Source organism: Lampetra planeri, chromosome 1, assembly GCF_965212315.1.
Source record: "Lampetra planeri chromosome 1, kcLamPlan1.2.h2, whole genome shotgun sequence".
Taxonomy (NCBI): Eukaryota; Metazoa; Chordata; class Hyperoartia; order Petromyzontiformes; family Petromyzontidae; genus Lampetra; species Lampetra planeri.
This window is the reverse complement of record NC_136107.1, coordinates 19,937,172-19,950,697: the sequence shown is the minus strand read 5'-3', so window position 1 is coordinate 19,950,697 and position 13,526 is coordinate 19,937,172. Positions and strand designations below refer to the sequence as shown.

At 46.6% G+C, this 13,526-nt stretch overlaps 1 protein-coding gene across 2 annotated transcripts in view; it reads left to right on the top strand.

The window, feature by feature from the left end:
* The window catches only part of LOC144719901 (RUN domain-containing protein 3B-like), a 97,375-nt gene extending 90,705 nt beyond the window's left edge, over positions 1–6,670 (top strand). Inside the window, exon 10 of one of the 2 annotated variants that reach the window (XM_078596218.1) lies at positions 6,021–6,670. In XM_078596218.1, coding sequence (XP_078452344.1) covers positions 6,021–6,178 — 158 coding nt within the window. In that variant the 3' untranslated portion in view covers positions 6,179–6,670. The remainder of the gene's footprint in view (positions 1–6,020) is intronic. The other variant, XM_078596236.1, reaches the window with a different exon arrangement.
* The last annotated feature ends 6,856 nt before the right edge of the window (positions 6,671–13,526 follow it).

The following is a 13,526-nucleotide window of genomic DNA, read 5'->3' as shown; positions in this document are numbered from 1 at the left end:
ATTATTTGCAATTTCACTTGACACTGCAAATTTCACATATTTATTCAAATGCCCCTTGGTTATAAGACTTATTAAACGTTACAATGGGTTGAAAATTATAATACACTGCCATTGTGTGGTGATGCTCCACTTCTTTGAGACAAACTTGCCCTGAATGTTTTGTTTGTTTTAAAATGCATCCATAATTGATGGCTCTTTCAACTCGTACGCAACATGGTACAGTATAGTAAGGGAACTGTATTCCAATAAGTTACATCAGCGCTCTTCAATAATTTCCAGGTTCAGACTTGGATTTTGGTTGTAAGGCTCTTAACCACCATGGGGTTTCAACAGCAGGGGACGCTCATTACCACAGTTTATTTCAGACGCAGAGCATAAGGCCGTATACTCTTCGAGCGTATGCGTGAAATGTCCATATGCATGTAATGTCCGTTTGCCGATAAAATTCCTGGAAAATCCACATTCCTATGACAGGGACTAATGCAGAAGAGATTAGCGAGACATGGTGCTGACCAGACCTTCTCTTCTGAGCCTCACAAATATTGTTTGTGATTTTTATTTTTGAGGGCAAATTGGCACAAAACAGAGGAAAGTGAAATGTCCAATGCACACCTACGGGCTGTCTGCCCATGGATCGTGATGATGATGATGATTTTTGAGGAGGCTGGGTGACTCAGGGCTTGGAAGTGAGAACTCTGAGCTCACACCACTGAGATCCTGGGTCTGTATCCAAGTTTTAGCCACCAGTAATGAAACCAAGTTCTCAACCTGGGTCTCAGCAGTAATTAAACTAGTTGTGTCTTATGGATGACGCTTGTATAGAAATCATATATGTAAATTGTCTAACTTCAAAATGCGGTTGTTGGCTTTAAGAGATTGTGAATGTGTTCCTCTTGGCCCTCCTGAGAATAAATATAGTGGCACAGTTCTGCCAAGAGAGAGTGCAATCTTTGTTTGGGTGCTCCAAAGTCACACGTTGGAGAGATTCTTTCATCCTCTATCTATAGAGTAGAGAGTAGGCGGCCCGCATCTTCACAGCGGAGCATAGTTCGCATGGGAGCGAGGCCCCTGGTGGTTGAGAGGAAGGGTTACTGATACCACAATTAGAATAAAATTGGCAATAAGACAAAAGCATTTGTTTTATCCATTTGTAATGGACATCAAAAATCAGTAGACGTATTACACGTGACATTGGTAACATTCCAGAATAAAGAAGAATATCAAATTAGCCCACTCATTCGTTGCGTTGTGGTCCTGGTGTTGTTTTCATACCTCAAATGCGGTGTTTGAAAGTCTCCAGATTCTCTGTTCCTGTTGAAGGAAATGGAGTCGTGATGCGTGACTCAAATATCCTTTCAGATCCAATACATCATAGGAGGATGCTTTTATCTCAGTGGTACACACAGTGGGTTGTGTTTATCTTTGGTATCTCTTCACGGGTGCTAGACCCGTGCAGGATACTGATTTTGACATTGCAAAGCTATTGGATTTTGTAATATCAAATGCATCACGTAAAACATTATATTTACGAATGTTACGGAGTTTTCCTCCCCCAACTGTATTCCAATTGTGTTCTCGGCATCGTCTCATGAGATGAAGAATTGTCCATTCAGAACTCTCGCAGAGCGGTGCATAGCATCACCCGAGCGTTAGAGAAGATGAGACCTCAGAACTGCTTCTGAGACCACTTCAAGTGAAACGTCTTCATCCACACGCTTCAGACACAGTGTCGCACACGCCCTGCTGCTGCTTAGAAATGTACGCCAAATTAGGTTAAACACGCACATTTAATGTAATGGTTCTTTCACACAATCGTTGGTGACCAGGCTAAAACCATCAACTCACTTATTTTGAGAACCCGGTTTAATCGGATGGCTGAAACCTTGATTTTAACCCAGAATATCAGAGGTACAGATTTTATTCTCCACCACTGATGGTAAATCACTCAGTGAAACACTTTGATATTTATCTAATTAAATGTTTTAAATAGTGTGTAGATGCCCATCTTATCAGCAAGTTCTTAATGAAGAAAAAACAGACTGTACAAAATTAATGCTTAAATCACTCTTTCCTTCAACATTCCCAGCAGGCATGCGAGATTGTGAGCAAGGAATGAGCATATCTAACAAACTATACAAGTGTAGCGAGTCCAACTGAGTCACAGACGTTATCTTGGGAGCAACACTATTTATTCCGCATTAACACGTAACACAACACGATCTACACTCGGGTCTCGAATGCCCAACTAACCACGCTACGGCAGAATCTATACACGGTTTGCTATCCCGGTCCGGACCACAAACGGGGTCCCCGGACCGCGTTGCTAGAGGCTTCTTCTCCCCGACGTGGATCTTCGTAACACCAGCACATGAAGAACCTCGAGCTCCTCACGGGGCCCCGTTATATGCCCCCGGGCTGGGGCTGGCTCCGCCCTTCGCCCTGCCCATCTTCTAGGTCTCTCGAGTGCCTTCTCGAAAGTTCCTGAGAGCTCCTTTGGACCACGTGACCGCCCTACAGCCCCCATCCACCGGTGGCCCCCCTCCAATATCGTCCGGTCACGTGACAGCAGGTCAACCAGCAAGGTAACCCTGACTGGCTGATGCTTCCTCTCGCTCCCTCACCGGGAGCCCGCACCGCACATTGCTCGCGGTGCCTCCGTGCTAACCAGGCTCGGGCTGGTACTACATCCCGTAATGACAACACATTACCGGCCGTGGCTTCGCAAGCCCCGGCACCATACAGTGACAAGCACAGTCACTACATCACCCCCCCCCCCCCTTCGTAGCTTTCAGCTGTCCCAGTTGCCCACTGCCCCCAGATCTCAAACCTCACACAGCAGCTTGGAGGAAAATGTTTTGTCCTGATCCGTCAAGAGTTGCTCAGAAGCCCCCTTATCCCGAACATAGCCATTAAGGAACGCCTCAGTGATAGCCACATCCGCTTGATTTGGGAGTGACTAAGCCATAGGCCAGCGTGAGAAATACTCAATGCCCATGAGTAAGTATTTGTTGCCACTCGCCGAAGCGAGAAATGGCCCAAGAATATCGAGGGCAACAATTTCATTTACTCGTGACACCTGGATGGATTGCTGCGGAGGACAACAGGATCTCGCCAGCGGCTTCCGCCAGGCACATTGCACGCAGCCTTTCAGAAGATCCTCAACGTTGGAGGCCATGGCCGGCCAATAAAAATCCAATTTAAGTGCGGCCACCGTCTACTGCACTCCAAGGTGCAACAGCCGTTTATGCACAGCCCACACAACCTCGCTCCGCAGGGCGGTAGGGACAACAATAGCATAATGGCACAATCCTCCATCCCAATACATGAGCAATCCTCCCCGCAGCACAAACGAGTTAACATACCGTGGAGCCGTACCATCGGCGGTCACCCTAACATGCCGGCGCAACTTAAGGAAGGACGCATTCTCTGCCTGTCGACGTCCCCAGACCTCATAGTCCAGACCCAAAGTTGCATCTCCTGCAACGGGGACGTCGCCCGTCCCCCCCCCCCCCCCCCCATTGCGTTTGCGGCAGACGCAACGAGAGGGGAGGGGGAGGTCGAGCCGCACGGTCGACAACGACCCGAACCAGAAAAACACGCGCACTCTCCGGGCGCTGGCAATTGCGATAGGGCATTGGCGTTTGTATGGCGGGAACCCTACGATACGTGACATTGAATGAAAAGTCCTGCAGGATTTCAAGCCAGCGTGACAGTTGACTAGAGGGCTGGTCCATACCCAACGCGTATTGGAGCGCCACATGATCGAAGCGCACTTCAAAGTGTCTCCCGTACAAATATGGCTGTATAAAAACCACAATGGCCAACAGTTATCAGCATGTAACGCAGTACCGCTGCTCCACCGGGACAGCACCCTGCTGCCATATACAACCACGTGCTCCACGCCATTTACGACTTGGGATAACACAGCACCAATGCCGGTATTATTGGCGTCCGTGTCCAAAATGAACGGCCACGAAAAGTCAGGATAATGCAGGGGAAGGGCCTTAACAAACCCATCACGAATAGAGCAGAACGCAGCCTCATCCAACTCCCCCCAATGAAATTTTTGGCCCTTAGCCATCAGGGCGTGGAGAGGTTCAGCAATGGACGCGAACCCCGCAACAAATCGGCGATAATAAGAGGCGAAGCCGATAAAACTGCGCACCTCACTGGCCGAGGTGGGGGTCGGCCAAGTCCGTCATGATACCCGATTCGCTGACTATGTGGCCCAAGTATCGAACAGATTTTTGGAACAGATGACATTTTTGGGGCTTGAATTTCAAGTCGGCCGCATGCATCTTAACGAAAACAGCCCGCAGGCGATCCAAATGCTCATCAAACGTGCGGCCAAAAACGATGACGTCATCTAAATAGATTAGGCACGAATCTCACTGGAGGCCCGCCAAGACCAATTCCATCAGCCTCTGAAAAGTACCCGGTGTAGAATGGAGCCCCATCGGAAGCCGGTTAAACTCGAACAGCCCTTGGGGTGTCCGAAAAGGAGGAGGTCAGCGAGACGGCCATGCGCGTCCCTGACGAGCTCTTCCACTGAAGGCGAGGCGCCACGGGCCCCGACTGCGACCTGCTCTGCGGGCAGCGTCTCTGCTCCGTCCTCGGTGGCCGTGGGCGGAATCAGCTCCTCATTGTCTTCGTCGTCGACGCACGTACACAAACTCTGCGACGTGGAGACATAACTCGTCTACCGCTAGCTACAGCCTAGCAAGTTGGCCACTTCCGACACCAGTTGTAGTGAGTCCAACTGAGTCGCAGACGTTATCTTGGGAGCAACACAATTTATTCCGCATTAACACACAACACAACACGATCTACACTCTGGTCTCGAATGCCCATCTAACCACGCTACGGCAGAATCTAGACACGGTTCGCTATCCTGGTCCGGACCACAAACGGGGTCCCGGACCACGTGGCTTGAGGCTTCTTCTCCCCGACGTGGATCTTCGTAACACCAGCACATGAAGAACCTCGAGCTCCTCACAGGGCCCTCGTTATATGCCCCCGGGCTGGGGCTGGCTCCGCCCTTCGCTCCGCCCACCTTCCAGGTCTCTCGAGCGCCTTCTCGAAGGTTCCCGAGAGCTCCTTTGGACCACGTGACCACACTACAGCCCCCGTCTACAGGTGGCCCCCCTCCAATATCGTCCGGTCACGTGACAGCGGGTCAACCAACGTATCATGCCCCAAAGTAGCCCTGGCTGGCTGATGCTCCCTCTTGCTCCCTCACCGGGAGCCCACACCACACACTGCTCGCGGTGCCTCCGCGCTAACCAGCGCTCACCCAAGCCCCGCTAGGGCTGGTACTACATCCCGTAACCCGGGCTGCCAGTAATGACAACACATTACCGGCCGTGGCTTCGCAAGCCCCGGCGCCATACAGTGACAAGCACAGTTCCTACATGAGTAAGGTACTTGTGGCATTAAAATACTTGCCCTTACTGCTATTAGAATGTGGAATTTCCATTGCCGGTTTCAGAGCCAAGAATGGAGATGAGTCCTATTGTACAGGGAGACACTTTGACACTTTTGGTTTAATTTACTTGGTTGAGGGGGAAGCAGTGTGTGCACGTGGGTAAGCCTATTAGCAATTCATATTCAGATACAACAACAGCATACACCTGGCAGGCGTGATGATTAGCTTAATGCATTCAGTGATATTCCTGGAATTGAACGTTAGAAATACGAATAAAGCAACAATGGTATTCAGGCAGTGGGAGCTGTGTTTGTGTGTGTGCTCAGTAGCTTGGCGTGTGATAACCTCACTTGTGTGGGCACTGTTTATGTTAACCTTACCTGTGTGTGATTGCCTGTGGACTGTGTGTTGACCTCACCTGTCTTGACCTCACCTGTCTTGACCTCACCTGTGTTGACCTCACCTGTCTTGACCTCACCTGTCTTGGCCTCACCTGTGTTGACCTCACCTGTGTATAGTGTTGACCTCACCTCTGTGTATGCGCGTGTGCATAGTGCATGTTGACCTTACCTGTGCGTGCGCGTTGGGTGTGCAGGCGAGGCTGAAGGCGAGGACACTCCACTGGCAGGCCTCCCGGCTAACGTGGGTCACGAGCACGACCCCTGCGAGCTTCTGAGCCCAACGGGAGAACAGGAGAAGTGCTCGCTCGCCTGTTTCCAGAGACACCCCCAAACCGCCAAAAATCAACCCTAAACATTCAGCATCTTCTTGGTTCTTTCGGTAAAGTCACGTAGAAGGAAAATAATAAAATAATAAAAATAAAACATAATCAAATAATTATCACGACGTTTCGGCCACAACGCAAGCAGCCGTTTTATTTTTATTATTTTCCTTTTACGTGACTTTACCGAAATAACCAAGAAGATGAATCCCTGCAGTCACGAAAGCTTTAAATCGAAATTCAGCATCTTGCGTCATCTCCATCATCATCACCACCACCCTCACCGTCTTGGTCGCAATCATCAACCCTTTGTTAAGCAGCAGCTGTCATTCCACCGTATTGGTTTATTTCTAATCTCGGGAATCGTTCGTCATAATCACTCGATATTGTCAAGGTCGCGTCGACCTCGCCTTGTGCAGCCACCGGCCCCGCAGCGTCGGTGCGCTGTGGGGGACGGGGTGGGGGAGCGCCGTTTGGCTACAAAAGAAGTCGGTGCAGTTACGTCTCCGTGCTCGACTGCTGACGTGAGTATTATTATGCCGCTGCCTTTATTGCGGCATTTGCCATTTGGCAGTAAGTGCTTTGTTCCAGGGGTGAGGCGTGGGAGAGGATGGTGTCGAATTGAAGATTTGCTTTGTCCAGAGGGTTCCAATAAAACATTATCAATTCGTGATCATTAGCCCACAGGGGGTGCCTAAGTCTGCATCTAACGTCCTGCCGTGTTACATAAAAAAATTTCACCGGACAATAGCCAACAATGTGATGGATTAATGTCTTACCAAGTAGGCACGCAAAAGCGGTTTTGTGATTCTATTTTACGTGCTGCCTTCTGAACGCATAAGCTGGAGATAAAATGTACAAGCTTGGATGAGCCACGTGTTTAACAGCCTACAAAGTCACCACACCACTTGGGTTGGTATGACCCAATGGAAAATTAACGAAGCGTCACTTCTTGTTGATAGGGACCTCCAAGCAGCCAACAGAAGGGCTGCTTTTGCATGGTATGGGTTTCCGACAGAGGTCGCAACCGGGTACCCGATACCCGTACCCTACCCGATACCCGGCTACCCGTACCCGGCTGGGTACGGGTACGGGTAGCCGTTTGCGACCCTGGTGCGGCCGGGTACGGGTACGGGTAGGCCGTGAGTCACTAGTGAGTAACCGTTTGTCACTCATTTCGGGTACGGGTAGAACCTATTTGCGACCCTGGTGCGGCCGGGTACGGGTACGGGCAAGGAATCAAAACCCATTTGCGACCTCTGGTTTCCGATATATTCTGATTCTTGTGATACACCCATGGTGTATGCCTTTCGACGCATGCCAGTTGTTTTTCTGTCTTAATAGAAATGAAGTTGTTACATGCTGAACATGCCTGACGATAAGTAAACATGTACCATAACATATAGAGAGGGCAATGTAATTTGAATTGGCATTCTCCATACATCATGTGAGACATAGTCGCCACACATAGGATCTCGATCTCAATTTTAGTTGGCGCTGTCTGCATCGTGTGGGACTTGTTTACTCATCATCAGGCATGTGCGGCATTTAATAGCAACAAATATTTTTGTCAGAACCCCCAGTCAGGCTTCGCTCAGCAGGAGATCATCCACGCTCCCTTGCCACCCCCGTAGTCTGGAGCTCCCAGCTATCCGTGCTGTCCACTCACTGCCTCTGTTTAATGACTGACTGCTTCTATAGAATATACCCATTTTTTTCTGTACAGTTGGGTATATTCTGTAAGGGAACCCCTCTGTCGAGGAGATGCATAGGGCTCATTTTGGTCCACAAGATCTGGGCAGTCGTTTGATTGCATAGCTCATTTCTAACAGTGATCGCCACGAATCTAGGGTCGTTCTAAATCTGTTTGGCTGATTTAATTTACAGACAGAAGCGTGCGTCAAAAGATGGGGAGCGAAATTTATTTTAATACCTGTCCTGCTTCAATCAAAATGTGACGCTGCAGTGCTCACACTTACTCGAACAGAATGAATCAAACGCTTCCCCTCGCAGACACATCTCTCCGAGCTGCCTCGTGTTTCTCGTGTGCTGCTGCTCATAACCCAGATAATTCAGCGGTTGATCAGGAGAGGAACCAATTACTTCACGGCAATGGCAGTCACACCCCACCTACGAATACTCTCAAGGAGCCTCTGCAGAGGTGTCATCGCCTGGGGCTTAGGAGTGCTACGAGGAATTCTACCTGCATCTCCTCTGTCGTGTGTGTTTGCTTTGGGGTGATTGGCAAGAGAGGATAGGCGTGTGCAGCTCTCATGGACTCATCTGTGCGGCGCAGCACCCGAGGTTTCACAGAACACTGGGACTGGAGGTCATCTCCCAAGCTCGTCCATGGAGTGATTTTCATTGTTACGTCACATGCAGCATTTGAGCAATGTTTTCACAAACGTCTTTCCTTTTTAAGGTACCAATGCAATGTCCCATTCCTAACACCGATGTCGGCACTCCAGTTAAGGTTTGTGTCTTTGTAATGCTCCCCGCAATTTTGAGGCTATGTGACTAAAATGCATTTTCATGCAGTGAAATCTAGCATTGCCTTAAAGTCTTGAATAATTTCGACATACGCATTACAACCCGTTGTCTGTGCATTAACTAGGGCCTTACATTTTTAACTGCAATGTCCCTCTAAACTTCCGTACAAAAAGTTGACTTTCCTGCACAAGGGCTCATTCTATCAAACCTGAGAGTTTATCGATTGAAATTTTTTTTTTAATTATGCTTAACAAAAACGTGTAGTATTTTTATTTTAAAATAATTTAAAACAACGCATTGTCGTTTGGTGATACACGTTACTTAATTCCACCTCCTGGGCCCCAAGGATCACATTTCACACGCATCCGTTTTTAAATGTCATACGTACGGTGATTAATATTTTTATAATACGTAAAGCTCCCAATGCAAACCTTATCTGGAGCGCTGGACGTTATGGTTGGAGGCTTTAATACATTTTGTGGCCTCATCCCATCGGCATGCAAAGTCATTCTTGTGAACGAGAAGGAAAAAAAACTCACCACATTTGCCAAGAACACTGCGTTAAAGGCAGTGTTATTAACGAATTTGTAGTGTATGTTGTAAACTATATTCTTAGGTTTTTTCGGTAAAGTCACGTAGGTAAAACATCAAAATTAATGAAATATGTTGTAAAATATGTTGTAAACTATTTGTGAACCACTGCCAGTGCAGCATCACCAATTGATGTGTGTTAACTTGTGAAGGAGGCCAATTGCGTGTTTTTCAAAGATAATGTGCCATCCATTGTTATACTTATTTTAGCTTAGATGTATCAATTCTGTATGCTGCACGAGTCTGATGTACGTTTAGAAGTCACGTTGTAGCTGAGGCCCCACTGTAGTTTCTTGCTCGTACGCTCACACTTAGAGTTTCACGTGTTTGGTGACCCTATTTTTGGTTCAAAAGATTAGGTCAACACTTAGATTATTTGTCAACAACGTTCATTCACCTATAGAAAAAAATATTGTGGTTCTAGCCAATTGGGAACTTGGTTAAAATGATCAAAAATCAAAGTCAATCATCGCAATGATGTACTGTATAAATGAGATGCATATTAAATAACGTTCTTCATGCACCGAGAATGAGGCAGAATTTGCATTACATTCAACTGACCTTCACTGCTGCATGATTAATATTCTGTGTACAGTATACAGTGAAGTACAAACACACATATTTAATAACAATATAATGTTTTAATAATCATTCAAAAAGGCTGTCTGGTGTATCCCAATAAGTTTCAAAGGCAATGCCATATATTATCAGAACATGTTTGTTTGCATGTTCACCACAAGTACGTGTGGTTAATGCAGTACTTAATACTTTGCAAAAGGTTTATATTTGGTGTTTGCATATGTTAATACCTGTTTTATTGTCAGAAAGGGTAACACCTTACTTTTCATAATTACATGCAGCAGCATCGGAAGTAGATTTTGGCAGAATTCTGGAAAAATCGCCCGATGATCCTGAAGGAGTAACTAATTGGCGCGTTTTGTTTACGAGACAAATCTTATTGGTCGGCTGTGTCTGGTGGTGGCAGGTAAAACACATTCCTGCGGAGGGAGCTGATAGGAACGTTGGGTTGCTCGGTCAATGGCCAGGGTGAACGGCGGCGTGGTGTATTCTGCAAATATGGCCGACTGTGAGGGCGGGCACAAGCCGGCGTGAGTAGGTTAAACGTTGAGTTTTATAAGGGCACCACGGGGTGACCAGCCCCTCCCCACCCAGCCCCACCCCTCCCACCCCCCCCACCCAGCCCCACCCTCCCCACCCAGCCCCTCCCCACCCTCCCCTCCCCACCCAGCCCCTCTCCACCCTCCCCACCCAGCCCCTCCCCACCCAGCCCCTCCCTGCACGACGGACGGACACAATAATCCCCTGTGGGCTGGTGTAACCAGGAGGTTCCTACCAGTACGACACACGTATACTTACGCGATCTAACCCAAAAACATTGAATGCACAAAGCTCTGATTCACAAGCAGCGTGAACATCGCATGCCACATGCCCTAATCCGTCCAGCCCGTGTGCTCCAAGGTTGCACTTTTCCGAGTGTGTGTGCGTCCACAGTCAGGGCTGGATTCAGTTTGATGGAAACCCCGGGGCTGTCAAAGTTTTGGGGGCCCTTTTTGTGGACAGCATTCCCTTGTTATTCGCGAGGGACACGTTCCGGAGACGCTCTTGAATAGCACATGTCGCAGATAATTATAATGGACTACGAAAACATATATTGTAATTAATTACATTAGACAACTACATAAATAAGCTCTTGCATACATGAACATTATTATAATAACAACTCTTTATCTCTCATCACTTTATTGCTATCGATGCGGTCATATAAGAGTTCCAGATGTGATTCACGGATAGCCAAAATCGCGTAGAGCATATTCGTGAATAATGCGGGAATACACTGTATTCAATTCCATCCCTTTGCATCAGTCCACCACCTATGCCCAATGCCAAACACTTCCTTGTTTTTTTTACTTGGTTATTTTAGTTACAGTTTTCAAAATGTGATATACAAATCTCAAGCTTTGATCAAAGTTAAAATTAACGAAACTATTTGTTGGCACATAACTACAATAGTATTACACATAGTGATGCTGTGGCTTTAATGCAGTCACCTAAATGATGTATCATAGTGCTATGGTATTGTGTTTCAACCATTTTAAAGCAGTATATACAGTATTTGTATATATTTGGGGGCCCTCAAAATCTGAGACCTCAGGCTGCAAACTCTTAACTCCCCTGTGTTAATCTGTCCCTGTGCATAGTACTGCGATATCAAATGACATTCATACCACATCCCTCATTAAATGGCACGATACAGTATACAACGAGCAACAAGTTAAGCACAGTGGAGTTAACTCCCTTGTTTTTAAAGAAGGAGTCCCATATGGCCAAGCTGGTCATTGTGCTCCCAGATGCATCGCTGTGAAGTGCCAGCCAAACACCTCGTTTAGGAAACGCTTACGCAAGCCTTTAAATGTTGAATACCCATCATGCAGATATTTTGCACTGATATTGGCCAAGGTGAAAGTTTTGGAGGAAGAAGACTGAATTCTATTTGCAACAGTTGGACTTTAAACATTTTCACAAAATAATGCCAAATGGGTATTTTTTTGCATAAATGTAAACAAAGATAATAAGCAATGTATAACATTGAACAGTACAGCACACGCACTGTATATCCAAACCATGACGATATTGAATGTGTCCAACAACTAATTACTTTTTGAGAAATTACAGATTCCCTTTGCTGCAAAAGTGTTGAAATGTCATTGACAGCCAATTAAATGGGAAACATCACTTGTTAGTGGTATCATGTTTTGATTTAAAGCTTTCGTGACTGCAGGGATTCATATTCTTGGTTCTTTCGTGACTTTACCGAAAGAACCAAGAATAGGTATCATGTTTGTTAATATATGGCAAAGTCAACTCCCTTTAACAGACATTGTAAATGTACAAGTTCACCAATGTGTGTATATAGTTCCTAGACGTGCTTCACAGTAATAGCCTGCTTTCCGGAGGGTATACAGTCTAATTAATATGTCAATATGTGTGTGGTGTATTTTCTTAGTTTCTGTGAATTACTTATTGGACGACATCGAGAAGACACATTTTTGTCGAATTCGCTAAAACAACCTCAATGTTTCAAGAGCTGCAATGCATGTGGTGAATTACGAGCCGGTGGTGGTCCTTAATAAGTAACGTCACAAAGCAGTCCTTAAAGAGCAGCATGCGGCTCTGGAGCCGCAGGTTGCTGACTCCTGCCCATGGTAAACTGGACTCCCACGGTAAACTGGACTTCCATGGTAAAGTGGGCTCCCACGGCAAACTGGACTCCCATGGTAAAGTGGTTTCACATGGTAAAGTGGACTCACATGGTAAACTGGACTCCCACGGTAAACAGGACTCACATAATAAAGTGGACTCCCATGGTAAACTGGACTCACATGGCCAGGGGTCGGCAACCAAAATAACAAGAAGAGCTATTTTCTTTAAATTCAGTAAAAACGAAACCTCAATATATCAAGAGCTGCAATGCAGTCCTTAAAGAGCCATAGGTTGCGGTCCCCTGGACTACGTGCTTGTAAAATGAATAAATATGTCGATGGCATGGGTAAGAAGTGTAACTGGGGGAGGGTGGAACACAGCGCCCATCAGGATGACCGCCAATGGACAAGACTGGTGACGGAATGGCAGCCAAAGGGGATTTACACATCTAAGAAGACGCTTCAGCGATAAGATTGGTTCATTTACACTATGAGATCTCTTTTACCAGTGGCAAAATATAATAGTAGGTGTTTACCCTTTTAACTGGTACAAAACTGACACCTTTATTCAAGGCATCATGTTTGCAATGACCACAACACAAGTAGTCAAAAAAGCAAACAAAAAGAAGCAATTCTGATAAGGATGATAATATGCACTGTCCTTGAAGTTGATTGGCCCACACCCGAGACGGCTTTCTTTAGAGCCTAGTCCCCATTGGTGTAGGGCCAGATGACACCAGAAGGCGTACAACTCAAACACAGTGCAATATCAGAGTATTGAGAGCTCGGGGTAAGCATTTACACTATGAGATCTCTTTTACCAGTGGCAAAATATAATAGTAGGTTTTTACCCTTTTAACTGGTACAAAACTGACACCTTTATTCAAGGCATCATGTTTGCAATGACCACAACACAAGTAGTCAAAAAAGCAAACAAAAAGAAGCAACTCTGATAAGGATGATAATATGCACTGTCCTTGAAGTTGATTGGCCCACACCCGAGACGGCTTTCTTTAGAGCCTAGTCCCCATTGGTGTAGGGCCAGATGACACCAGAAGGCGTACAAACACAGTGCAAT